The sequence below is a fragment of the Erithacus rubecula genome (assembly GCF_903797595.1).
Source record: "Erithacus rubecula genome assembly, chromosome: 4".
In the NCBI taxonomy this organism is placed as follows: domain Eukaryota; kingdom Metazoa; phylum Chordata; class Aves; order Passeriformes; family Muscicapidae; genus Erithacus; species Erithacus rubecula.
In genome coordinates, this window is record NC_136686.1 from 67,427,500 (window position 1) to 67,454,050 (window position 26,551).

Genomic DNA, 26,551 nt, shown 5'->3' on the forward strand with positions numbered 1-26,551 from the left:
CTGCCCCTGGATCCCTGTAATGTCCAGGCTGGATGGGGTTGGAGCACCTGGGACAGTGGGAGGTGTCCCTGCTATGGCAGGGGTGGCACTGGGTGATCCTGCAGATCCCCCCAACCCACTCTGTGATTCCATGATTATGGTTCAGAGACCAGAAAAAATGTGATTTTCACAAACTTTGTTCTTCCAAAACAACACAATGGTGTTTTCATGGTCTCCACAGTTTTTGTGTGGCTTTTTTGATTGCAAATAGAAACTTCTCCTCCTACTTTTTCAAACAGTAACAAGAACTGAGGAACCAGCTGGATTTTTTTTTCCAAGGGCTGGATAATTCCATGAAGTCTCTGCCTTCACATGCAAAGATCAAAGGCAGCAAATCCCTTTCTTCAGGCTGCCAGCTGCCCACTGCAGGGCTGGGAAGATGTTTTTCCCCTGGAGAGCTGTTCAGGCCAGGTGTATTTTCATTGCTTCCCTTTGCTCTGAGGCATCAAACACAAGTGGAATGTCAGGGATTTGATGGATCCTCAGTTTGTTCTGTGGTGACACATCCCAAGCCACATCTGTCCCTGTGTGCTCTCACAAAAAAAAAAAAAAATCCACATTAATTCTTGTCAGCATTCCTTCATCCTGCCATCCATCAGCTGCTGGGCTGGGAAGGATTTGAGGAAAAAGTGGTGGAATTATGGAAATGGAGCAGTTTTCCAGCTGGGCTGAGGTAACCTGGACCTGTGGGATGAGTTTCTGCCACACTTGGGTTAAGCAGAAATCCCTGGAATGGAATTCAGGGATAAATTCTGCTGGGATTTAGAGCAGAGAGTTTGGAATTCACCAAACCAGCTCACCCTGTGCAAAGGGTGGGAGGGATTGAGGAGAGATGCTGACACCAGGAAAACCCCAGAGGGGTGGGAGCTTCCCTGGATCCCTCACTCTGCATTTCCAGGGAACAGAACAGCCCCAGGGTCTGTTCCTGGCAGGATTCTCTGTTCCTACACCCATTCCCTGGATCTGTGCCATTCCCAAAGTGAACAGTGAGAATCCATCCACACAATCCCTGGGGATTGAGAGACACTCAGAGCACATTTGGGAAGAGCCTGGGAGTTTATCCCACCTGTGGCTGCTGCAGGAGGAGACACCAAAAGAGAATTTGGGAATTGTCTCCTTGAATTCTCTAGGAATTTTGGGAATTTGACACAGTTATCCCCTGAATTTCTCCTGCCTCAGAGCCCTGTAGGTGCAGGTTGGTGTTTTCTTCTCCTGAGGTCACTGAGATCCTGCTCCTTGGATTTAGATTTGGATTTTTGCTTCCTTAAAGGAGACACTTGGCACACTCAGATCATTCACCACATCCAACAATCCTGGAAAAATGTGGGTTGGAAAGGGCCTTAAAGATCATCCAGTGCCACTATCCCAGGCTGCTCCAAGCCCTGTCCAGGAATGGAAGCAGCTTTTGTTGGAATAACCATGAAATTTTAGATTATTTAATGTCTGTTACAAGATTTCCATATTTTAAAGCATTATATAAAATTATATATAAGATGGTTTTATTCTGGGATTTAATTGCATGGAATTTCTCCTCCCATGGAGGATGATGGTTGAGGACATTGGTGAACAGAAAAGAGTTGCAATGGTGTGAAATGTTTGGGAATGGGCCCAATCTTGGTATTTTAATGATCATTCCATGACCCCTGGCTCGCTGGCCCTGCCAGCTGTGAGGTTTTCATGGAAGGAGTTCTTGTTGGGGGCTGGTATTGTGTGGGAATTTGGGAAATCTTGGGAAAATTCAGTGGGATGGTAGAGGAGATGGTAAATCCAGGAGATGGAAAACCAGGATCTGCTGGATCCACCCCTGAAGACAAGACAGTGACAAGAGCAGGATGCCTTTAACACAGACATCACCACCCAGACCCTAAAGTTAATTTTTTTTTCCCAGCTCGGGGAAGGGAAAAAAAACCACTTTACACCCCACAAATATTTTCAAAACTGGAGTTGCTGCATTGAGACATCTCTCCCTCACATCTCACAGGGTTCACTGCTTCCACTACCTCATCCCTCTGGCCAAACAAGGGAATTATGCCATCGTGGCCAACGTGGAGAGCATGGACTACGACCCGCTGGTGGTGCGGCTCAACAAGGACATCAGCGCCATCGAGGAGGCCATGGGGGCCAGCCTGCAGCAGCACAAGTTCCAGTACATCTTTGAAGGTCAGGAACATCCCCACCCTTCCTCAACGAAGGGTTTTCCATCCTCATCCCAAAGGTCCAAGGGGTTCCTCTCAGGGATGAGGCAGAATGAGGTGGTGTTGTCACCTGCAGGGTGTTGATGAGTGAGAAATGTGGGTGGGGGGGGGGTTGACTGGGAGAAAATTCCAGGGAGAGATCAGTGCTACTAAAGGGATCCAGGAGAGCTGGAGAGGGACTGGGGACAAGGGATGGAGGGACAGGACCCAGGGAATTGGGGAAGGGGAGATTGGGGCAGGAATTGCTGGGCTGGCATTGCCAGAGAATCCCTGGATCCTGCAATGCCCCAGCAAGGATTGGAGCAGCCTGGGATGCTGGAGGTGTCCCTGCCATGAGCTTTGAGCTCCTTCCCAGCCAAGGCAGCCCAGGATTCTGGGATTCAGGACACTCAGCATCCATCCAGAGGGGTTTGGATGGACAGTGGGCATGGAAAAGAGAGGAAAAGGGAAGGGAGAGCCTGGATGGTTCCCTGAGATTGCAAGGGAAGGCCCTGGATCCATCAATGCCTTGGAGAGGAGATGGATCCAGTGGGAGGTTGTGGAGAGCTGGGAATTGGCAGCCTGGAGAAGGGAAGGATCCAGGGAGAGCTTCCAGCACATTCCAGGGGCTGGAGGGGCTGCAGGAGAGCTGGAGAGGGACTGGGGACAAGGGATGGAGGGACAGGACACAGGGAATTGGGAAAGGGGAGATTGGGGCAGGAATTGCTGGCGGGGCTGGGATTGCCAGAGAATCCCTGGAACGTCCCAGGTCAGGCTGGATGAGGCTTGGAAGCACCTGGGACAGTGGGAGGTGTCCCTGGATGAGCTTTAAGGTTCCTTCCCACCAAAACCATGTGGGATTCTGAGATTCCCTGTTTGTTTGAGAAGAGGGAAATGACTCCACACAGAGCCATGGGGACCATTCACACCCTGCTGAAGCTTAAATTCATATTTATGCTCCTCCTTAACCTCAGGCACCTCTGAAGCCCAGATCTGGGATTTACAGATGCTCCACACTGGCTCCTTGTACATGAACTAAATCCTTAATTTAGACTTTTAATTGGCTTCTGGGTTTGCCCAGACCTGTGCAGTGTAAATCAAGCTGGGTTTTTGCTCTTTGTAATGTGACACAAGTTTTGGGGGCATCATTTTGGGGGTGGCTGCATCCCTTAGCCCCCAGCTGTGTCCTTGGGACATCTTTGAGACACAGGAAACTGTTCAGGACTGATCAGAGAGGGGTTGTGCATCAGGGGCATTGAAATGCAGCTCATTCCTGCTCCTGGAGACTGAATTTGATAGGGAAAACAGGGAAAACACCACCCTGGATAGCAGATTAAAATCCTGTGGTTTTACAGGAGCTGCAGTGACACATTGCTCTGCCCAGACAGGGAGAGGGACTGGAAGGGGTATGATGCAAAACCTGATTAAAAACCAGTGGTTGTGATAACACAGCTCAAAGTTTTGGGGCAGTTTTTTATTTCTACTTGTCCTGGTTTGAAGGACAGGTGTCTGCCAAAAAAGGCAGAAACTTCCCTTTGACACGGAGAATGTAAATGTCCTTCCTACAAATTATCATTTTGAAATTAAGAGGCTCTCAGGCAAAGAGATGGGAATAGGAATAACAGTTCTTTGCTAGGACAATTCCAATAGCAATGCAGTATTACACAGAACAATCCCAACCCTGCCAGAGTCAGAATCCAAGCTGGCACAGTCAGTCAGTCAGGGTGGTGGCACAGTCCCATTCCATGGTGCTGCATCCTCCTGCAGGGGCAGATGTGGCTCAGCTGGAGCAGTGCTCCTGGAGAAGGTGCAGTTTCCTCTGAAGCTCCAGGGATGATGTGCAAGGCTCTGGTTTTCCTCTGGAATGCAGTGGGAAGAAGGTGCCTTGGTGTCCCAAATGTCAGTTTTTCTCTGGCTAGGAAAGGCTTGGCTCCTGCCCTGGCTGGAGCATCTCCCAGTGGGATGATGGAATTTTATCAGCCATGCCCTGGGACTCAGTGGCCATGAACAGGAGATATCTCCTGGAGGGAGGATGGGCTGTGGAAAGATAAAGATGATTGCCCAGCTGGTTTAAAGATGCCCATGAGCAGGAGATATCTCCCATGGAGATCAGGGGCACTGCCCAGCTGGGACAGAACACACATTGCTGCCACATCCTGCATTGAACCCAACACAACATTACTAAAGAGCTGGAAAGTCCTAAACTGAGTAAAAATTACTGATGATTTCCAGGTAAAATCCAATTTTTAAGTGGTGCAGTGCTCATAAGAGTGCTCATTTTGGGGGTTTTACCAGTGAATTACTGGCACTAAATCCCTTCCCTTTTGCAGGGTTGGGCCACCTCATCTCCTGCATCCTCATCAACGGCGCTCACTACTTCAAACGCATCAGCGAGTCTGGCATCAAGAAAATGTGCAGGAACATCTTCATCCTGCAGCAGAACCTGACCAACATCACCATGTCCAGAGAGGCTGACCTGGACTTTGCCAGGTGAGCACAGACCTCGGGGTTTGTCACTTTTTGGGCACCCACATGAGCAGAGGTGGCTCCTTTCCAAAAGTCAGTGTCAGGTTTAACAGGTGGGGGTGTTGGTGGCAATTTTGGTTTTTCTTTATGTTGGATAATGTTCAGAGGGTCATGGAATTGTAGGGTCAGGGGGTTATTAGGGTTAGGGAAGATCTCCAAGGTCATCAAGTCCAAATGTGCATCAGTTGAGGTTGATGTGAGGTCCCACCAAAGTGTTTGCCCTTGGGGCTTCTCCAAAACCAAAACCCAGGCAGGAAAAAACTTGCAAAGGTAGTGGGTAGAACTTAAACAGGATGAAATTGGAAAGCTCTGGAGACTGGAAATGGAGGAATGGGATCAAGTGAGAGAGGTTTGTGTGAAACTTAGGTCTGACCCACCACCAAAAAAAAAACAAACTTGATGCCATCACTTGGCCACTGCTGAGTTAGAGGGAATTGGAGCTCCCTGGATGAGGAGTGTGGCTGAGATCCTCAGTTATTTGGGATCTAAGGATGGGTCACTACTGAATTAATTTCTTCAGATTGTCATGAGCAAGTTGTGAATGCTGAGGCCTGCAGGATGGGGAGGGAGAAAGACCCAAACTCTGCAAGGAATAAACTTCCCAAATTTAATCTTTTCTTTCTTAAAATGACCATCCTGTGGTGGAGGAATTTTCCTGATATCCAACCCTAAACTCTTCTGGCACCACTTGAGGCCATTTCCTTGTGTCCTGCCCTTTGTTTTTTGGGGGAAGAGCCTGATCCTCACCCTCCCACAGCAACTTGATGCAGATTTCTTCCCCTGAAATCAATCCAGAAACATTTCTTTTATTGCTTTCACAGCTTCATCACTTCCCTCTTTTCTTTTGGGGAGCAATTCCATGCTCTGAGGAGTCTGCTTGAATCTTTAGTTCTTCAGATGACTCCTGAATGTTTAAATGTTTATTACCCAGGTTCTCCTTTTACCCAAACAAGGCTCTGCTGCATCCAAGCCCTGCCCTGCTCACCTGAATTCACAATCACCTGAGCAAGGTTCTCACATCACCCCAGGGACTCCACGTTTCCCAGGTCTACCCAAACTATTAAATAAACATAACAGTTCCTCTCCAGAAAGCATAAAACAACACCAGGCTGGGATAAAAGTGATTTGTAGCTCTGATACAGCTCAGGCAGGAATCTGTAAATGTTCTGTGCTGTGCAAAACTCTCAGTTTTGCCTTTTTCAAGATAAAGTTGTTTGTTTTTTTTCATGTACAGTGGCAGAGCTGATGGCCAAATCCTCCCTCCCCTGCTTCTCCTGGGATAAATTCCCTCCCTGCTTCACTCCTCCAGGGAATTTGGGATCATGGGTGGGACAGGAGATTCCCAGCCCTGCCAGGATATTTCTGTGTCCATGACACTGAGGGTTCAAGGAGCAATTAGCCACAATTAACAATCAGTGCCTCACTCTCCACACAGCCCCTCTCCATGCATTAAATCTGAATTCTGGAACAGGTCCCTTTTCTCAAAGTGAACCTGGTTGAAATCAGTTTGTAGGAAGGACCAGAAATATTTTAAAGTTTTTTCCCGAGTGTTGTGCTTTTGATTTTGCTTTTATTTTTAATTTCTGATATGATCTTGAAGGCTTTTTAGAACATTGGACAACCCCTTTTTTCTCTGCTCAGTGACTTCAGGCAAATCCCAACCATGGCAGCTGGAAGGGGAAACCCTTTCTCCTCTGAAGCCAAAATCATGTGGAGGATTCACAGCAAACACTTGTTGGTCCTGGTGAGGCTCTTGCTGTTAAAACTCCATTTTTTCCAAAGTTTTGTAACCTGCAGGTGACAACAGCAGCATTTGCTGCTTTGGGAGCAGTCCCATGGCAAAGGGGAAAATGTGTTTTAAATGAGTTTTGCTTTAAGATTCTCAGTTCAGGGCAGGGAAAGTCTCAGCAGAGCATCACAGAGCAGAGCTGGAGCACGTTTCCATTGGAAAAAAAAAAAAAAATTAAATTGCCAAGTAGTGTGAGGAGATTTTTTCCACCAGGAGAAAGGGTGAAACAGGCTGGTTCTGACTGCTGAGGTGTCACAAAGGATTTGTAGCATTTGCTAAATTTCCTGCAAATATTAATAGGTTGTTTCACTCCTGTGTGTGTTCAGTATCCAGGCCAGCAGAAATGCAGGAGGTTGTTGGGGCTTCCACTGCTTTATTAAGGGAAAAAGCAGGATTTTCTCCCTGTGATACATCCAGGCATGTGCTGCAAAGTCTGGGACTGAGCATGATTTCCAAATACCCCCAAATTTCCAAAGTTTCACACCCATAATTAGATTTATGGCATGAAAGGGATAAAAGCTTCAAATCTGCATTCCTACTCAGGTCCTTTCTCTTGTGCCTTCTTTCCCTCTCTCCCTCCATCCCCACTCAAAAAATCTCTGGGATTTTATAAAGATTCCATCAGAAGTTGTCACAAAGGCTGAGGATTCTGCTTCAGGCTCACCCTTAAAGAAAAAATCACTGAAAAAAATAAGCAGTTTTGTGAGTCATACAAGTGTTAAAATTGAGTGTTCTGGAGAGTGAACTGAGCTGGTTGCAGAGGGAGCAGAGAGAGCAGGAATGGAATTGGAACATTTTCTCTAACAAGTGTCACTGTGACCTCAGAAATGAAGGTTTCTGAGCAGTGCTGTCACTGTCCCCAGGTCTCAGTGTCCTCCCTGCCTCAGGTGGTGGCAGCAGAGGAATCCAGAGGTGTCCCCACACCTGGAGAGAGCTGGAAATTTCCCTGTCCTGCCATAAGGACAAGTGTCTGCCAATAAAGGCAGGAGACTTCTCTCTGAAATGGAGAATGGAAACCCCCTCCCTCCAAATTATTATTATAATTTTGAAATTAAGGGGCTCTCAGGCAAAGAGATGGGAATTTGGAATAACAGTTCTTTACCAGGACAATTCCAATAGCAATGCAGTATTACACAGAACAATCCCAACCCTGCCAGAGTCAGAATCCAAGCTGGCACAGTCAGTCAGTCAGGGTGGTGGCACAGTCCCATTCCATGGTGCTGCATCCTCCTGCAGGGGCAGATGTGGCTCAGCTGGAGCAGTGCTCCTGGAGAAGGTGCAGTTTCCTCTGAAGCTCCAGGGATGATGTGCAAGGCTCTGGTTTTCCTCTGGAATGCAGTGGGAAGAAGGTGCCTTGGTGTCCCAAATGTCAGTTTTTCTCTGGCTAGGAAAGGCTTGGCTCCTGCCCTGGCTGGAGCATCTCCCAGTGGGATGATGGAATTTTCTCAGCCATGCCCTGGGACTCAGTGGCATGAACAGGAGATATCTCCTGGAGGGAGGATGGGCTGTGGGAAGATAAAGATGATTGCCCAGCTGGTTTAAAGATGCCCATGAGCAGATAATGTGTGCCAGGAGATCAGGGGCACTGCCCCAGCTGGGACAGAACACACATTGCTGCCACACCAACCCAACACACCATCCCAGTTGTTCCCACCCCTCCTGCAGGTGCAGGAATCTTTTCCTGCTGTTGATGGCATTGCCATGATTTTGGCTGGGACATGTCCCTGCAGCAGATGTGGCACCTCCCTGGCCCTGCTGCTGGATCCCCAGGGAAATGAGGTGAGGAGGAGATTGGAAGATGTCCCTGCTCATGACAGGGGGTGGCACTGCATGATCCTCAAGGTCCTTTCTCACCCAAAGCATTTCACAATTCCATATGTGATAATTGATAAAAGATTTGTGTTAATTATAAAAGCATTGGGCTTTGTATAAACCAGAATACTTAGGTCTGAAATGAAGCATGACACTAAAGAAAGGAAAAAATACATTATTAAATCATTTTGTTTTACATCTCTCTGTTATGCTGAATATAAATACTTTCTGTTTCTCATTTATAACACCTGTGAAAGGAGAGAATGGGAAGGTTTAGGATGGAGGATGCAGCTGGAGCTTGAGTTTTTCCCAAGCCCTGCATCACTGCTGGGCTGGGTACCAGGCTGTGGTGGCAGCTTTGGCTCCTCAGGGCTCCTGTCCTGCCAGGCTGGGCAGTTTTTTGTTCCATTTTCCCCAGATTTCTGCAGTTCCCAGGGATCAGCAGTGACCTGCTGCCATCTGCTGGGAGCTGCCCAGGGAAAGGGGAGCACTGAACCATCCCCCTGCTCTGGGGGGGAAACTTTCCCTTGCCAAATCTTATTTTTCTGTCTGATTTTACTCTTGATAAATACCTGGGTGCCCAGGTTGCCTGAGGGAATCTTCCTCAGAGACATTTTTGAGCTCAGCTTGTGTGTGGACAGCATCAGGTGCAGCAAATCCTGGCTTGAATCCCTTTGCTCAGAGTCTCTGCAGAGCTCCTGTGATGCTCAGATGGGAAGATGCTTGAGATGGGATGCTCAAATTTAGTTTCTGTATTTAATTTCAGAAATATTAAGAGTATAAATTCTGTATTACAGAATTATTTTAATTTCTGTTTTATTGTTTAACTTGAAGTCTTTCAACATTCCAAGTAAATTTTAGAAAGCCTCCAGACATGCCCCTGAATCAAATGTATGAAGATAATCAGTTAAGTTGTGAATTTAATGTTCCTTTGTTTTCTTTTTTTTTTTTTTTTTTTAATTTTCTCTCTTTTCTTTTAGCCTTTTATTTTATCCTTTGGGCTGCCCTCGAGCCAGGACTAAATTTGAGGTGTTTAACATTCAGTTTGAGCAAACCCCACATTAGCTGAGTAAACAGGGCACTCTTATCACTTCATAGCCCAAGTTGTGAAAGGTAAAAAAATCCCCAAATTTTCACAGTGGGGATGCCAGGAATTCCCTGGGATGAGGGGAATGAGGGACAGAACAGGCTCTGGAGGAAAATCTTCCCTTTTCTGGCACTGTGGGAAGGATGTGTTGTCTCCATCTCCCGTGTCTGGAGCTTGTCCTCGTTTGGGCTTGCAGCTTTTAATTAACAAAGCTGCTTTAGTTTTCAATTAAGGACTCTGTTGCAACAAAATCTCTATTTTCTTTCCCTTTCTTTTCTGCCTTGTTTGCTCCCCCCTGTAGTTTCTGCTGAGCTTTGATCTCAGTGCAGGTTTAATTAGTTGTAATTAGTGGTTTCACCACATTAACCAAAAATCTTGATCTCAGGGGATTAAAAACCCCCCTCAGCTTGATGCTCTCATCCTCACCTTCCTCCTCCTGCTTCCCCAGGGGGATTTGGGGGATCAGAGGGTCCCTGTATGGCCCTTCCCCTTTCCTGCACCCCAAAGATCCACCTTTTTATGGGATCATTAAAATTCCCCAGAGCAACTCACCCATCCATGGATTTCCTTCTCAATTCAATCTGCAGCTGCAGGAATTTTAGGACAGCAGCTCTTTTGGGGGAGGAATTTCCCCAAAATCCACCCTGAGGCTGTTCCCTGGAGCAGATCCCAAATCCTCCTGGCTGTCCCCTCCTGTCAGGGACTTCAGAGCCACAAGGTCCCCCCTGATCCCCCTTTTCTCCAGGCTGAGCCCCTTCCCCAGCTCCCCCAGCTTTTCCTGGTTCTCCAGACCCTTCCCCAAATCCTTTGGCCTTTTCAGCCAAGTTCCCTGCTTCAGGTTTTCCAAACTTTCAGCTTTTTTCAGGAAAGTTTCAGGTGCTCCTGGAAGCTGGGGCATGACCTTTGCTGAAGCCTCCCAGCTCCTCAGCCCAGGATGGAGATTTTGGAATATTCTGGAGATTTTAGAACATTTTGGAAGTTGTGACTCTGCTCTGAGGAAACCCTGCTGTTCTCCCAGTTCTTCTCCTCAGGGCTGTTCTCAAATATTCCACCCCAGGACAACCCTGTGGGAATTCACAGAGCATCCACTCCCCATGGGGATGACTCCAAGTAATTTTTTTTTCAGAAAAAAAAATCTGAAAGTATCAGCAGCCTCTGGAAGGCACCAGTCCTGCTCAGCCTTCCCAATGTTTTATTTCCATCAGGCTTTTTTCAGCCCTTTTAATCTTTGCTCTGTAACCTTTACAGAGAGAGGTTTTTGTGGCCTCTGCAATGATTTTCATTGCCTGCACTGGGGATGTCTGAGCTGCTCTGAGTAAAGAGATTAATTCAATTTTCCTAAACTGGAAATGGACTGAAAAACTGAGAGGCTTCACTGGTTTTTCCTCACTGGGTTCACAGCCTGTTAGAGAAACAATCAGTGGGGGTGAACTTCCCATTTCTAGGGAACCAGCTCAGGAAAATGGGAATAAACATTTTTAACGAGTCTGTTTTGGCCACAGCACCTTCTTAAAACCATCAGGATATATTCTCCTGGAAATGAATTACAAACAAATCCCTCATTTATCCCTGAGGTGACAGTCTTTTGCTGATATGTGCTTTCTGCAGACTAATAAGTTTTGAATGTTGGTGAGGGGGGGATAAAAAAAAAAAAAATCAAAGTAATTACTTTGTGTTCCCAAGCTCCTTATTTGTGTAGGTGCCTGTGTGTTTATCTCCCTCTGTCATGCTGCATTGCTAATGGTAATTAAAGGCAAGGGATTTTTTTCTTGCTGGAAGTTTTTTCTTCTTATTTTCCACCTTTAGTGATTTTGGCCTCTTTGCCAGTGGCCAGTTACTTTTATGAGTGTTTAAATAGAAGATCTGAGTTGAGGAAACTCTGCCTTTGTTTATCCAAGCCTGTGGAATGTGTTTTGTTGGGTTTTTTTGTTGGGTTTTTTTTTTTTTTCAGGCTGGGTTTTTTTGAAAGCACATCCTGCAGGTGTCAGTCCTGGTGGCCACTGTCATCTCTATGGGAAATCACAGAGGACTCATCAATATTTGCTTTATTTGCAGAGAATTTGGGTTGTGGGTGGTGGCAGCAGAAATATGGTCAAACCCATGGTCAGCAGTGGGGTGGGGTCCCCATGGCTCTGGATCCTTGGAAACCCACCCAGGACCCCTTGGCTGGGGCTCAGGGGGTTCTGATGGGTTCCCAGCCTTGAGTTTCTCCCTGCCCTGCAATTCCCACAGGAAACATGGAAGGTGTTTTGTTGGGAAGAGGTTTTGGACCCCCCCAGGCTGCAGAGTCTCAGACCAGGTCTAAAGTCTGGATCAGGAGGCCAAAACTGCAGTTCCAGGTGGTTTCCAGACTCTGATGAAGTTTTTCATCCCATAGAAATACGAGGATGAGTGTGAAAGTTCATTTTTATGTCCTGGGGTGTGTGTGGTGGATCCACCACTGGCTTTAGCAGGATTTTGTGTGCAGAGAGCAGCTTTATTTTAGCTTGCTCTAAAACTTCCATAGGAACATCCCAGCCAATCCTCTCAGTCCAATTCCCCTGATTCCCTGAATTTTCACAGCTCCAGGCTCTGGAAATCACATTGAGCACCCATGAGGGGTTGGGCTGGAGACACCAGGAGGCAGAACAGGGAATTCTGTTGGTTTTCCTTAACTGAAGGTTTATTTGGTTTTGTTTTTTGTTTTTGTTTTGTTTTGGTTTGGTTTTGGTTTTTTGGTTTTTTTTGTTTTTTTGCAATGAGTGGCACCTCCCAGCACAGGGAATGGGTTTCAGTGGATTGTTTGGAATCAGGGAATTATTTGGGTTGGAAAATCCCTGTGAGATCATTGAGCCCAGGCCACCACTGACCCTGTCCCCAAGTGCCACATCCACAGGGCTTTGAATCCCTCCATCGAGGCTGGAAAACCCTTTTGGGTAAGGAACTTCCAACTTAAACCTCTCCTGGAATTTGGGGTTGTTCCCTCTTGTTTTATAAAGTTGGGAGAGGAGCCCAACCCTCAGACTGAGCTGGAGCAAACATCCCATGGGAACAGATCCCACTGTGAGTGTCTGGGAATGTGAACTCCATGTCTGAGCTCTCCCATATGACCTTGGCTCTCCTGCTTGGGTTAGAAAATGCTTTTTTCTCCCGTGCTTAAAGCTGGATCCTTTCTGATGAAAGCAGCTTTAAGGGAAAGGAGAGATTTTTAAGAAGGGAATTTGTGTGACACACAGAAGAAAAGGAAATGACAAAAAAATTAAAAAATAAAAAGAAGAACCATCAGTGTGTCAGGAGCAGCCATCCCAGGCATTTGTCTGCAGCTGAAGGAAAGGTAAATACCAGATTGTCAGCTGGAGATGCATCTCTATTGCCTGGCTCCCACCTGCAAATGGCAGCAATTAGGAAAATGTCCTGCCTTTGTCACAGGAGGCAGCATCTTCCCAGCCCAGCCCCACAGCCAGGGAGGCACAGGGGAGGCCAGGAGGAGCAGATTGCTTTATCCTGTCAGACAGATCTCTTGGGGCCAGCAGAGCCCAGCCCCATGAGCAGCTTGGGAATTCCTGATCCCAGGGCTGGACTCACTGCTCATCCCTTCTCGGGGCTCTGCAGTCAAATCTGCTTCTCTCCTCTCTCCTTTCTCCTTTCTCCTTTCTCCTTTCTCCTTTCTCCTTTCTCCTTTCTCCTTCGCCTTTCTCCTTTCTCCCTTCTCCTTCTCCTTCTCCTTCTCCTTCTCCTTTCTCCCTTCTCCTTTTCCTTTTTCCTTTTCCTTTCTCCCTTCTCCTTCTCCCTTTTCCTTTCTCCCTTTTCCTTTCTCCTCCTCCTTCCTCCTTCTCCTTCCTCCTTCCTCCTTCTCCTTCTCCTTCTCCTTCTCCTTCTCCTTCTCCTTCTCCTTCTCCTTCTCCTTCTCCTTCTCCTTCTCCTTCTCCTTCTGCTTCTCCTCCATGTGTCCCTTGGAAGGGATGGGAATAGCTGGGAGGAAGGAAAACCCTCTCAGTGTTGGGACACAGAGGGACAGTGAGGATGTGGCCAGGTGTGGGCACAGGGCTTGGGAAAAGGGAAAAGGGAAGGGCCCAGGCTCTATCCCAACTCCTGGTGGGATAGAGGAGGGAAAACAAAACCTGAGGAAAGGCAGGAGAGAGAGGTCTCAGGTGCTGAGAGGACCAAGAGGGTCAAGCCATGACACAGCAGGGATGGCAGCAGGTGTAGCCCAGGAACAGCAGAGCTCCAGCTCTTTATGTGGTTCAGGGGAGGTTTAGACTGGATTTAGGAACTTTTTTTTTTTTTTCATTTAAAGGGTTATAAAGCACTGGCACAGCTGCCCAGGGCAGTGGTGGAGTCACCATCCCTGGAAAAGTTCAAAACCATGTGGATGTGGCACTTGGGGAGAAGGGTTAGTGGTGACCATGAGGATGAAATGGTTGCACTGGATATTTGAATTTTGGTAGGCTGAGATAAATTCCTCCATTTCCTCTATAGTTAATTACTCTTTAATCAACAAGATCTTTAATTCATTGACTCCTGGTTTGGTTTGAAGGTTTTAGCCAGCTCCAGGCTGGTGGTACAAAGCCACATGTTCAGCTGGGAATCTAAATAATCCTAAATAATCCTGAAAAAGGATTTGCACCAGCTGCATTCTGCAAATCTAATCCAAATCTCACCTCTTTTAAACTCTCCCTTTGTCCTGTCCTATCTGTGGCCTGTGTAAAAAGTTGCTTTCTGTCATTCTTTTATTAATTCTCTTTAAAGATTCAAGGCTGCAAAGAGTTTGGGATGTAACCAGTATTTTTTGGGCTCCATGGAGTCAGCTGGGGACAAGATGCCACTAAGCAATTTTTGACCCATGGAGGAACAGCTCTACACCATCTTCTTCCCTCCCCTGCCCCTTTTTAATCCCTCTTCAACTGTGCAGCAACATTTTATTTGGGAGATTCAGCCACCCCTGGTGTTCCCCAGGAGCTTTCCTGGGAAAGGCGTGATCCATCCCAGCTGGATTTTGGTGTGATTGCCATAATTACCCTCTGACTTCCACCCTCCAGTGAGATGAGACAGCCCAAAGGGAGAGCTGTGATTTTTATAGAAAAAGAAAAAAAAAACAAAACAGGCCCAACAAATAAACTGAGAAATTATTCTTGAAGTGCCAAAGGCGAGAGGCTCCGGGGCAGGAATGCAGATCAGGCAACGCCGTCTCTCCAAGGTGGAGCCTCTGCTGGGGCTGACATTAAAAATTCTGACTCAAATGCAGGAAACATGGAGTGAAGGAGGTGAATTATTGATGGGGAGCAGGGATTACCATATCTGACAGATGGAGACTGTCTGAGAACATTTTGCAGAGTGGCATCTGCGCCGTGCCTGATTGGCGTCCCTGAACTTTCGCGCGTCAGATGTCGAGTATCAACACACAAACTCTGATGTAGCAATTAAATCTGTCCTCTAATGAACCTGGGCCTCATAGCCAGGAGAGATCCACACACTCAGGCAAAGTCCAAATGCATCAATTCTTATTTTTTAGGGAGATATTTAAATAATTGCATCCAGAGAGCTGCATTGAACGCACACACGGGTGATGTCGATATTTAGATATATTCAGGAAATTGCACCTATTTTGCTGAAGGCTCTAAAGCTCCCCTTGTATTTTCTAATTTGTATTCCAGATTTGAGCTCAAATAATACAGTGCAGCTCTAAAATTCAGCTGCCACCTCATGTCACAGAGGTGCATTAACAGCTAAAGCTGAAATGGGGCTCTCAAGCACACACAGAAATCATAGACTAGACATGATTCCACCTTGGCATGTATGGAAAAACAAAGAGGAGAAGGAAAGAAGTGCAAATAAAAGCAAGTTTGATGCTTTGGTGGGGAACAGCTTGGATTGGGAAGAAGCAAGATAGAAAATATGGCTTTTCTAACAGGATTCAGATTCCAGGTTGTTTCCTAAGTCCAGCCCAATGTGGGAAATGGGTGAATTTTTCTGCCATCTGTTAAAAGTGGGGCGCTGGGGGAAATTCAGTTTTTGTGCAGAGTTTGGGAATCATCAGGAAAATGTGCTTTTAGTCCCAGGAGGGGCTTTCAGGGGTGGAATCTGGGAGGTTACTTAAGGAGCATCAGCATTAGGATGAGTCTCTTCAGCCAAAGGGTTGCTGGAATACCCAAACCTGGAGGGATCTAAAGCCACGTGGATGTGACATTTGGGGACAGCATCAGTGGTGGCCTTGGCAGTGCTGGGATGATCCTAGAGGGTTTTTCCAACCTGGATTATTCTGTGATTCCATGATTCTGTGGGGTCACTGTTGCTGGGTTGGATCTATCCCACTGGACACACAAGTTGCTCCCCTCTGGCCCCAAAATCCCAGAATGGATGAGGTTGGAGGGGACCATGGTGGGGTCACTGCTCCTTCTCACCCTCAGAGCAGCCTTGGAGAGAACTGAGAAGTTCTGGACTCCAGAGTGCCTGGGGAAATTCTCAGATGGGAATTGCCAGAGGTTGATAAATTAATAAATGACTCCCAAAAAACTCCAGGTTCAGCTCTCCCAGCAGAGTCCTTTGGAGGTTTTGTGCAGTTGAAATGCGTTTCTGGGAGGAGATGAAAAGCAGTTCAGAGAATTGCTGTGCTTTTGATGGCTCTGAACTACTCCACCATCCAGAAGTAGTGCAGGGATTCTCTTCTCACTCTGTGGGCACCAGTTTTGTTTCCAAGCTGCTGCACTGCAGTGGAGTCTCTCCATAAAAAGTGATGAGCAAAGGGATGCAACTCCAAGATATTCCATGAGTAAAACTTGTTTTTTTCCATGCAGTGGAGAGTGGAGATAGAAACCTGTGTGCTCTGGGTTTTTTCTGCATTGACATTGCCTTGATAATATTTTCATTTAAAATGCTCAGATTTCTGCAGCCTGGCAAAAAAATATATTGTAGTGAAGCACTGTTGGATGAACAAGTTGGAATAACTGGAGTTAAACACACCAGGAGTGGCCAGAAGAGGCCACAGCAGTGTGGGAGCTGCTCTTTTAGGGGTGGTGGGTTTCAATCCCTCTAAATACAACTTTGGTTTGGGAAACTCCATGCCTGCCAGGTCCCTTCCCAATCCCAGCAGTTTCCAGGCTGGATCAAGGCACCAGGAGACCAAGAGAATAAAAAAAAAAAAAAATAAATAAACTCTTCCATGAAAAACATCAGCGTGATCAGCAAAAAATTATAACAAATTTGATCTGGTGTCAGCTTGAAAAAAATCTCCAAAAAATCTCAGCTTGAAAAAATCTCAAAAAAAATCTTCACTCCCTAATTTTGGAAGTATTCAAAGTAAATGAGCAAAGCAGACCAGAAAAACAGGCGGAGTGGCATTTTCAACAATTTGAGGTGAGCTCTGGGAAGCACCAGGGCCTGACCATGACCTGCTACAGGAGTTGTAGAACCCAACCACAGCCTACTACAGGCAGACAAGGGGTTGATGAACTCAACCATAATTACTACAGGTAAACCCTGGCTTGATGGACCTGACTACAGCTGGCTGCTGGACCCAACTACTACAACTACTACAGACTTAATGGACTTGAATACAACTACTACAGACTTAATGAACCCAACCACAATTACTACAGACTTAATGGATCTGACCACAACTACTACAGACTTAATGGATCTGACCACAATTACTACAGACTTAATGAAGCCAACCACAACTACTACAGGCAGACATTGACTTGTTGGAATCAACCATAGTTACTACAGGTGAACAGTGGCTTGATGGACTCAGCCATGACCTACTACAGACTGATCTTGATTTGTTGTACCTGACCATAACTTACTACAGGCTGACATTGACTTGTGGAACCCAAACAGAACCTACTACAGACTGGCATTGATTTGTTGAACCCAATCACAGCCTACTACAGGGAGACACTTGTGGAACCTGACCATGACCTACTACAGGCTGACACTGACTTGAGGAACCCAAACACAACCTACTACAGGCTGACATGGATTTGTGGAACCCAACTACAACCTACTACAGGCTGACATTGACTTGATGGAACCCAGCCATGATCTACTACAGGCTGACACTGAGTTGTGGAACCCACAACCTACCACAGGCTGACATTGATTTATGGAACTCAGCTATGACCTACTACAAGCTGGCATTGCCTTGTAGAACCCAAACACAACCTACTACAGAGTGACATGGATTGATGGAACTCAACCATGACCTACTACAGGCTGACATTGATTTGTTGAACTCACATGACCTACTACAGGCTGACTTTGACTTACTGGACCTCACCACAACTACTACAGACTTAATGAACCTGACCACAGTCTACTACTGGAGCATGACACACAACTACTGAGCACAACTACTACAGGCAAAATGGACTTGATGAACCTGACCTCAACCTACCACAAGAAAACTTTGGCTTGTTGGACCCAACCATGACCTCCTACAGGTGAACACTGACTTGTGGAACTCAACCATGACCTCCTACAGGTGAACACTGACTTGTGGAACTCAACCATGACCTACTACAGGTGAACACTGACTTGATGGACCCATCCACAACGTACTACAGGCTGAGATGGATTTATGGAGCCCAACCACAACCTACTACAGGCTGACACTAATGTGATGGACCCAGACATGACCTACTGCAGCTGACATTGATTTCTTGTACCTGACCACAACTTACTACAGGCAGACACTGACTTGTGGAACCTGACCATGACCTATTACAGGCTGACCTTGACTTACTGGGCCTCATCACAACTACTACAGACTTAATGGACCTGACCACAGCCTACTACAGGCTGACATTGACTTGATGGAACCCAACCACAACCTACTACAGGCTGTCATTGCCTTGTAGAACCCAACCATGATCTACTACAGGCTGGCATTGACTTGAGGAACCCAACTATGATCTACTACAGGCTGACACTGAGTTGAGGAACCCAACCACAACCTACTACAAGTGACATTGATTTGTGGAACCCAACCACAACCTACTACAGGCTGACATTGATTATGGAACCCAACCACAACCTACTACAGGCTGACACTGACTTGAGGAACCCAACCATTATCTACTACAGGCTGACATTGATTTATGGAGCCCAACCATGACCTACTACAGGCTGACACTGAGTTGAGTGCCCTACTCAAGCTTCTGCCCCAGTTCACTGTTCTGTCCCCATCAGGCAGATCCCATTGTGTCCTTCACCCACCAGCAGCTCCCAACCATTCCTGGTCTATCCAAGCTCAGCTGGCACCACTGATCACATCCAGTTCCACCTCACTTGATCCTAAATAAAGCTGGGGTGTTGCCTCAGTAATCATTTTTCCCAAAGGAAAGTGAAAATTGTGGGATTTTTTTTGCTGACTGGAGCAATCTCTGCAGCACTCTCCATGGAAGTGCTGACTCCCTCTTCTTTCAGGCAACATTCATTTCCACATTCCCTCCAATTTATGCATGAGGTGAGGGGAAAAATCCCTTAATATTCCTTATAAGCTGGCAGATGGTATAGATAATTTTTTTTTTTTTTTTTTTTTTACTCCATGCAGTAAAATGCAAATGTGTGTGGCTTATTTGCAAATGCTGGCATTAATAACCAATATTTAAGCAGGTCAGATTAACACTTTTACTGATCTATTAAAAAGATTCTTTTCCAATCATTTGCACACTCAAAATCAATTTTAATACAACATGTAAATTGAATTTAATTTTTATACAAAATTGCATTTATCTTCCTGAGCCATTAAATTTACTATTTAATATGTACTTTCCAGCTCACTTGGCTAGAATTTCATTGCTCTTTATCTGTATAAATTTAATTAGCCTTGATATCATCAGTATATTATAGAACTAATTAAAGATTTAGATAAGTGCTGAGGGTGCTTGTTTAATACCCTATAAAGTTCCATTTGGAGAGTGAGAATTTCCATCTTTCATTAGGATCAGCTGGTTTGGAGCTGCAAGGAGTGGCTCAGACATTGTTTTTTGAAGAATTATTTAATGGGCTTTAATGGATTTATCCTTCCTTTGAAAAGCTGTGTAATTGCTGTGTCTCACTGCACTCTGGGTGTTCAGGGGTGGGTTTAAAGTGCTCTGTGCACGTGGGGATGCTCAGGGATCCCCATTCCCAAAATCCTGGGACTGTTGAGTGTCCTGGTTTGAAGGACAGGTGTCTGCCAATAAAGGCAGAAACTTCTCTTGAAATGGAGAATGGAAACCCCCTCCCTCCAAATTATTATAATTCTGAAATTAAGGGGCTCTCAGGCAAAGAGATGGGAATTAGGAATAACAGTTCTTTGCTAGGACAATTCCAATAGCAATGCAGTATTACACAGAACAATCCCAACCCTGCCAGAGTCAGAATCCAAGCTGGCACAGTCAGTCAGTCAGGGTGGTGGCACAGTCCCATTCCATGGTGCTGCATCCTCCTGCAGGGGCAGATGTGGCTCAGCTGGAGCAGTGCTCCTGGAGAAGGTGCAGTTTCCTCTGAAGCTCCAGGGATGATGTGCAAGGCTCTGGTTTTCCTCTGGAATGCAGTGGCAAGAAGGTGCCTTGGTGTCCCAAATGTCAGTTTTTCTCTGGCTAGGAAAGGCTTGGCTCCTGCCCTGGCTGGAGCATCTCCCAGTGGGATGATGGAATTTTCTCAGCCATGCCCTGGGACTCAGTGGCCATGAACAGGAGATATCTCCTGGAGGGAGGATGGGCTGTGGGAAGATAAAGATGATTGCCCAGCTGGTTTAAAGATGCCCATGAGCAGATAATGTGTGCCAGGAGATCAGGGGCACTGCCCCAGCTGGGACAGAACACACATTGCTGCCACATCCTGCATTGAACCCAAGACACTGAGGCTGGAAAAGCCTTCCAAGGTCACAGAATCCAAGCTGTGCCCAATGACCACCTTGTCACCAGCCTGAGTGCCACCTCCTTGGGTGGATGAGGACTCCAAACCACCCTGGGCAGCATTTTCCAACATTTTCCAACTTTTCCCATGAGGAAATTCCAGATATCCCACCTGAACCTCCCCTGGAGGTCGTGTTCCCAGCAGGGCAGAGTTGTCCAAGTGAGGAACCCCAGGAGGAAGGGAAGAGGAAATAAAGCAGAAATATTAATGATAAAATAACAGATGAGGCAGATAAATAGCAGGATAAAAAGGAGGAGGGAGAACAGCAGAGAGCTTTGGGAAGGGTGGTGATGTTCTGCACATCCCTCACCCTTCCCTTTGCTCATTAATTCTGCATTTAAGAGATGAATTCTCATCTGTGTTTGACAAAAAGCTCTGCAGTGGTGACAAAGCCAGTGACAGAGCTGCATGTAGCACCCAGAGGTGTTGGCTGGGGGTTGTTTTCTCCAAAATGGCTTCATCTGTATAAAAAGCAACCCCCAGGTGAGCTGATTTGTATGTAGGGCTTCATACACTGTCTCTGTGGCTTAAACTTTAAAGGGGAAAATAATTGGATTTTCTAACGAGGTTGTCTCTAATTAGAAGGCTAAGCCTGTGCCCTTTTGAATAAATACACTTGTTTTTCTTGCCTGGCTCTGTACCTGATCAGAGCCCTTTGTGGGTACTGAGCAAGGGGTGAGGGTTTCCTATCTCTGATATTTCTTCCTGCCGTGGATAAATGGCTTAATTATAATTATTCTTCCAGCTTTTTTTTTTTTTTTTTTTTTTTTTAACCCAATATTATCCTTCCATTCCTTGATTATTTATTAAGGGCTGTGATTTGCAGAGCTACAGGAGCATGAAGCACCATTGCACTTCAAATTCTCTTTTATTTCTTCTTCTTGTGCTTTGTTTTCTTCCCCAAATCATTTCCCATCTTGGAAGTTTGCAGGTTTTAGTTTTTTTAGTGGGTTTTTTTAAAATGTTTTTGGAGCACCCTGGGATAGGGAAGGTGTCCCTGTGGGAATTTGATGATTTTTATGGTCCCTTCCAACCCAAACCATCTGCAATTCCATGAAAAGCTGTGACACAGCTCCCCATCCCCATTTTCCATCTCACCATCAGAATCTCTGGAGGAGGAACCAGCAGCTCCTATTTGCAGATTTTGGATTTAAAATGCTGCTCACTGATGTGTGTGTGCAAACATCCCCACAGCCTTCACAGGGTGCAGAAATTACAGTAATTGCTGCTTTACCTGGGTTCTCCTTTGGTGTTCTGAGCTTTCAAAATTATCTTTGCAAACTCCTGGCTGGAACTCATCTTTCCTGTTCTCAGCTCTTCCCCATTCCCACTTCTAATAACTCCAAAGGGTAAAATGCCCCATGGGATTTTCTTTTTGGTCAATCCAGGCCTGAAAATCCTTTTTTTTTGCATTACTTGACTGAAGTCACCTCATTTCTTGCTGGTTTTTCTTTTTTTTTTCACTCACTCATGCCCCTCTATATTTAAATATCATGGTTCCACCATGACATCAAATATAAAAATTGATTTTATAACCACAGCTTTGCTCTTTTTTTATCACCTTCAGTCTCTTGCTTGTTCTATCTGATGGTTTTTCATAAAAATCACAGAATTTGGGTTGGAAAGGACCTTAAAGATCATCAAATTCCAGCCCCTTTCACTATCTCAGGATGCTCCAACCTGGCCTTGGACACTTCCAGGGATCCAGGGACAGCCACAGCTTCTCTGGAAATTCTATTCCAGAGTGTCCCCACCCTCATCATAAAATCTTCCTCCTATCCTGTCTCCCTCTCCTCTCATTTAGTTTTTATCCAAATTTTCCATAAGTGCTTCCTGCTTAACCTTTTTGACTTTCCCATAAGAGCAGCAATTCTGGGTGCTGCCAAAGCACCTCCCTAATCTCCCAAAAGAGAGGGAGATAAGGGACAGAATTTATATTTCTCCCTTTTTTTAATTTTTATTTTATTTTGGTCCTTTTGGCTAATTCAGCTCCCAGACTGGAATTCCTGAATCCATTCCTGTCTAATGCAGAGCAAGCCCCCAGTTACAGCAGGAAGGGATAATTAAAGTGGGATCCTTTATTCTGAAACATCACACCCAAGGTTCTTCTCTGAAGAAGAGATCAAGTCATTCTCAGGGAAATCAGGATTTCATTTGGAATTCACCTGGCCACCTTTTGAAAACTTTTTTTTTTTTTTTTTTTTTTTTTTTTGGGTTAGAGGTGAACATTAGCATTTAAATGGAGAATGGTATTAATAGCCCTCAGAGGAGCTGAGCTCATCCTGATTGCCTTTCCTGAGATTTTTTTTTTTTCCTTAAATGAGAAAGCTTCTTAATTTTAATTCTCTTTCTCCAAGAAAAGAGTTCAAGAGACTGTTTTTTAATGTGCATATCTATATCTATATCTATATATATATATATATATATATATATAAACTCAAAATGTCTTGTAAAATGGATTTCTGGGTGAAAATTTGCTGTTTTCTTTCAAAAGTGCTGCATAAAACCCAACAAAACAAACTGGTTTGGGGGTCAGGTGGATTCTGCACTTGTGGTTTGCCTGTGGGATGGTTTTTCCTGCAGCTGGGAACCATTTTTGTCCCATTAAAGGGATATTTAACCTTCCCTATCTGCTCTTAGCACAGATCTTCCAGGGGCAATTCCAGATGGATAAAGGGAGCAGGGAGAGTTCAGTTTTGTATTATTTGCTCTTAGGTTTGTCCTAAAACATGCCCAAAATTAATCAGGGTAGATTTTGGAGCCAATCCCATTGCCAGTGGTCAGAGGAACAAGCCTTGGGTGTCTTGGTTGGGATGTGAGCTTCTTACATTAAAATGGATTTTATTTTTTAAAAAATCAACAAATCCTTGTAATCCAAAACCATCAAAATTAATTAATTAATTATCCAGTACGAGCAGGATATTAATGATTTGGGATACCTCAGGTAATCCTTCACTCCTCATTCCCCAAAATATGCCAGCACTGGGGCTGGATGCCAGTGGAGAAGTTTTTTTACCATCCTGAAAAGCTGAAGGTTTGGAGCAGATTAATTCCCTTGTAAAGAGCAACTCATTCCATAGGAATTCAGGGGAGATGCTCCCTAAGAACCTGTTCTGTGTTTTTATTGTAAAATCCTGTCAGATCAACCCAACAAATCCCTGCTTTTCAGCATAACACAAATAAATGAGAACTGAGAGAAAACATGGAAATAAAAGGATTTCCCTGTTGGGATGAGTCTCTGGGACACTTTGTTCCCATCAGTTGCATTCCCACAGTCCTAGAATGAGTCCAAAATTATCCAGTGCCATGGCAGGGACACCTTCCCCTACCCCAGCTCATCCAGCCTGGCCTTGGACACTTCCAGGGATCCTGGGCAGGGAAGTTTTGCTCCAAAACAAAAAATCCATGGTCTTCCCAAGGTGACAGAGCTCCTTAAAGGAAAAAAAAGGCAAAAAAAAAGGCAAAAAAAAAGGCAAAAAAAAAGACTAAATCTGCACAAAGTGATCACTGGACAAGCCTCATCTTCTCCTCTCTTCTTCCCCACCTGTCCTAAATCTGAAGAATTCCTGCACCTCCCAAACACGGGATTCATCTGTCACTCTTCTGAGGATCAGATTATTTTTTAATTAAAAATTTCCTCTAGAAGAGAAAGGGGAGCAAGTGAGGCAGCAGGGAAGGAGCACAAGGTGTGCATTTTTAATTGGCTGCAATTAAAAACCTGCTGCTCCTGCGTGGCAGCGCCTGCGGCCAAGCCTCATTTGCATGAGTAATTATTCACTCCATTACAGAGCCTGCTCAACTTTGCCTTCCTTGTCTTTGAAAGTATTAATAAATATTGATCAGACACTCTGCTGTTTGCCTTAGCCCAAGCAGCTCTGATGGACTCAGCCTCTGATGTTATCAAATAATGAAATATGAAAGAGGGAGTGGGATGAGCCTCTTGTTCTGTGATTTTTTATTTAGGCTCTTCATTTTCCTTTCAAAAGTGTGTTTGTCCCTGCCATTATAAACCCTCTGTTGATTATCAGGAGGTGGTTGAAGAAAGTGAGTTGTAAAGGATGGAGGGAATAAATAAATGGAGGACAGGTGAGGGGAATCCGCTCCATGGAATGCTGCTTTGTGTTTTTACAGCTGAGCTTTAAAATCAAGGAAAAGAATTAAAAGATATCTAAAGCTCATAAAGTGACAAATACATTAATAAATAATTATGTGGGATTAGCAAACTTAAACAAAGAGAAGATTTAGCCCCCCAAGCTTTCTTTTGGCTTTAATGTGGGCGTGGCTGAGTATGGGGAAGTTGATTTACCCTTCCCAGATCATCAGGAAATGCTTCCAGGAAAAGCTTCCAGGAAAAGCTTCCAGGGCTCAACCATGGGTATCTGGAAGGAGAAAAGAGGAGATCAAAGCAGGGATGGAACTGGATGGGCTTTAAGGTCTCTTTTAACCCAAACCAATGTAAGAATCTCAATAAAGGGGATTTCTGTCACTTTGACTTTAAAACAGGGTGCCCAGAGCAGCTGTGGCTGCCCCTGGATCCCTGGAAGTGTCCAAGGCCAGGCTGGACACTGAGGCTTGGAGCAGCCTGGGATGGTAGAAGGTGTCCTTGCCCATGGCAGGGAGTGAAACAAGGAAATCTTTTTATTCCAACCCAAACCATCCTGGGATTTTAGGATGAATGAAGCTCAGCAGGAAGATGTCCGTGCTTTGTTCAGCTTTCTCTGAATAAAACCAACAATTCCTGGAAATTGTGCCAAAGGAAAGGTCTGGGCCAGCAAGCAGCAGGATGAAGCAGGGTGTTCCTCTCTTTGCAGGCAGTACTACGAGATGCTCTACAACACAGCAGACGAGCTGCTGAACCTGGTGGTGGACCAGGGGGTGAAGTACACGGAGCTGGAGTACATCTACGCCCTGAACCTGCTGCACCGCAGCCAGACGGGCGTGGGGGACCAGACCACGCAGAACATGAGGCTGCAGCGCCTCAAGGAGATCATCTGTGAGCAGGCTGCCATCAAACAGGCCACCAAGGACAAGAAAATCACCACCGTGTGACCCCCACCCTGCCCGCGGCACCCGCGGCGGAACCGCCAAGATTATTTGTTGGGTTTTTTTTTTTTCTGTTTTAATCAAAGAAAAAATGAGAATTTTCTGGGCATTGTGAGGAGGGAAATTGGATTTGAGATGTGGGGTTGGGGTGGTTTGGATGTGTGTCCATATAATGTTTTTTTCAGTGTTGTCCCAAAAGTGATTTTGCAGCAGGGGTTTGGGGTGGGATATTCGGCTCTGCTCTGCTGCTGCTGCTTTGCCTTCAGGTGGAAAGGGAGATGTGGGGTGGAAAAAGGGAAAATTTGGTCTGGGAAGTTCAGACTTCCAGAAAAAAATCAGTAAAAAAACCAGTAAAAAATCAGCAGCCTGCCAGTCCATCCCAGACCTGCTGATCACAGGTGGGATCTGCATGGTTTGGAGATCTTTTTTGGAGCCTGCTCAGCTCTGCTGTTGCTCTCTCCAGGCTGTACCCACATGAAGTTTTTTGCTGTTGAAAAATGTGGTTGTTTATTCCTTCAGGTGGTGATCAGCCAGTTCTCCACGTGGGAGGTAACAGGGGGACCATTTGTTTCCACTTCTCCATTATCCCAGAACCATCTGGCTGCAGGAGAAAATTGCCAATATAAAATAACAAAAAAAAAAAAAAAAAAAAAAAAAAAAAAAATTCCCTCTCTTGTTCTGAATATTATCTTTGAGTCCCTCTCAGCTCCAGGGATATTTTGTGGCTGACTCTTGATGCACTGGAAGGACAGGCAGGGTTGAGTAGCTCAGCACCAATGATCAGCAAGGGCAAGAGGGCACCAAATCCAGGGTATGAGGCACCAATTCTGCTCTGCCTTGACCCTCTGAATTCACCTGGCAAAATGTCCCTGATTCCTCTAAAATCAGAATCCACTGCACTTCTGTTTGCCAGGAAAATTGGGGACCCAGCTGGGTTTCCTGTGCTGAGAAAGGTTCTCTCTGAGCTGTAGGTGCTTTGTGTGTCAAGCTTGAAATTGCAGAATTAAAGGATGTTTAAAGGCTCTAGTGGTTTGTCTGGGTGTTTTTAAGAGCTGTTGTTCCTGAGGTGTTTAAAAGATTCCTTTCCAAACCCAAATCCAGTGTTCTCCAGGGCTCCATCAGAGTGGAGATGATTTTCTGAGTCATTCAGAAATTCATCCCAGACCAGCTCAAGAGGTTCCTCACCATCCAGGTAAGAAG

General features: G+C 45.5%; 1 protein-coding gene across 1 annotated transcript in view; it reads left to right on the forward strand.

Annotated features, from left to right (window-relative positions):
- The window catches only part of EXOC4 (exocyst complex component 4), a 287,466-nt gene extending 261,093 nt beyond the window's left edge, over positions 1–26,373 (forward strand). Inside the window, exons 16-18 of the mRNA XM_079303974.1 lie at positions 2,021–2,199; positions 4,544–4,703; positions 25,120–26,373. Of these exons, the coding sequence (XP_079160100.1) occupies positions 2,021–2,199; positions 4,544–4,703; positions 25,120–25,357 (577 nt within the window). The 3' untranslated portion in view covers positions 25,358–26,373. The remainder of the gene's footprint in view (positions 1–2,020; positions 2,200–4,543; positions 4,704–25,119) is intronic.
- The last annotated feature ends 178 nt before the right edge of the window (positions 26,374–26,551 follow it).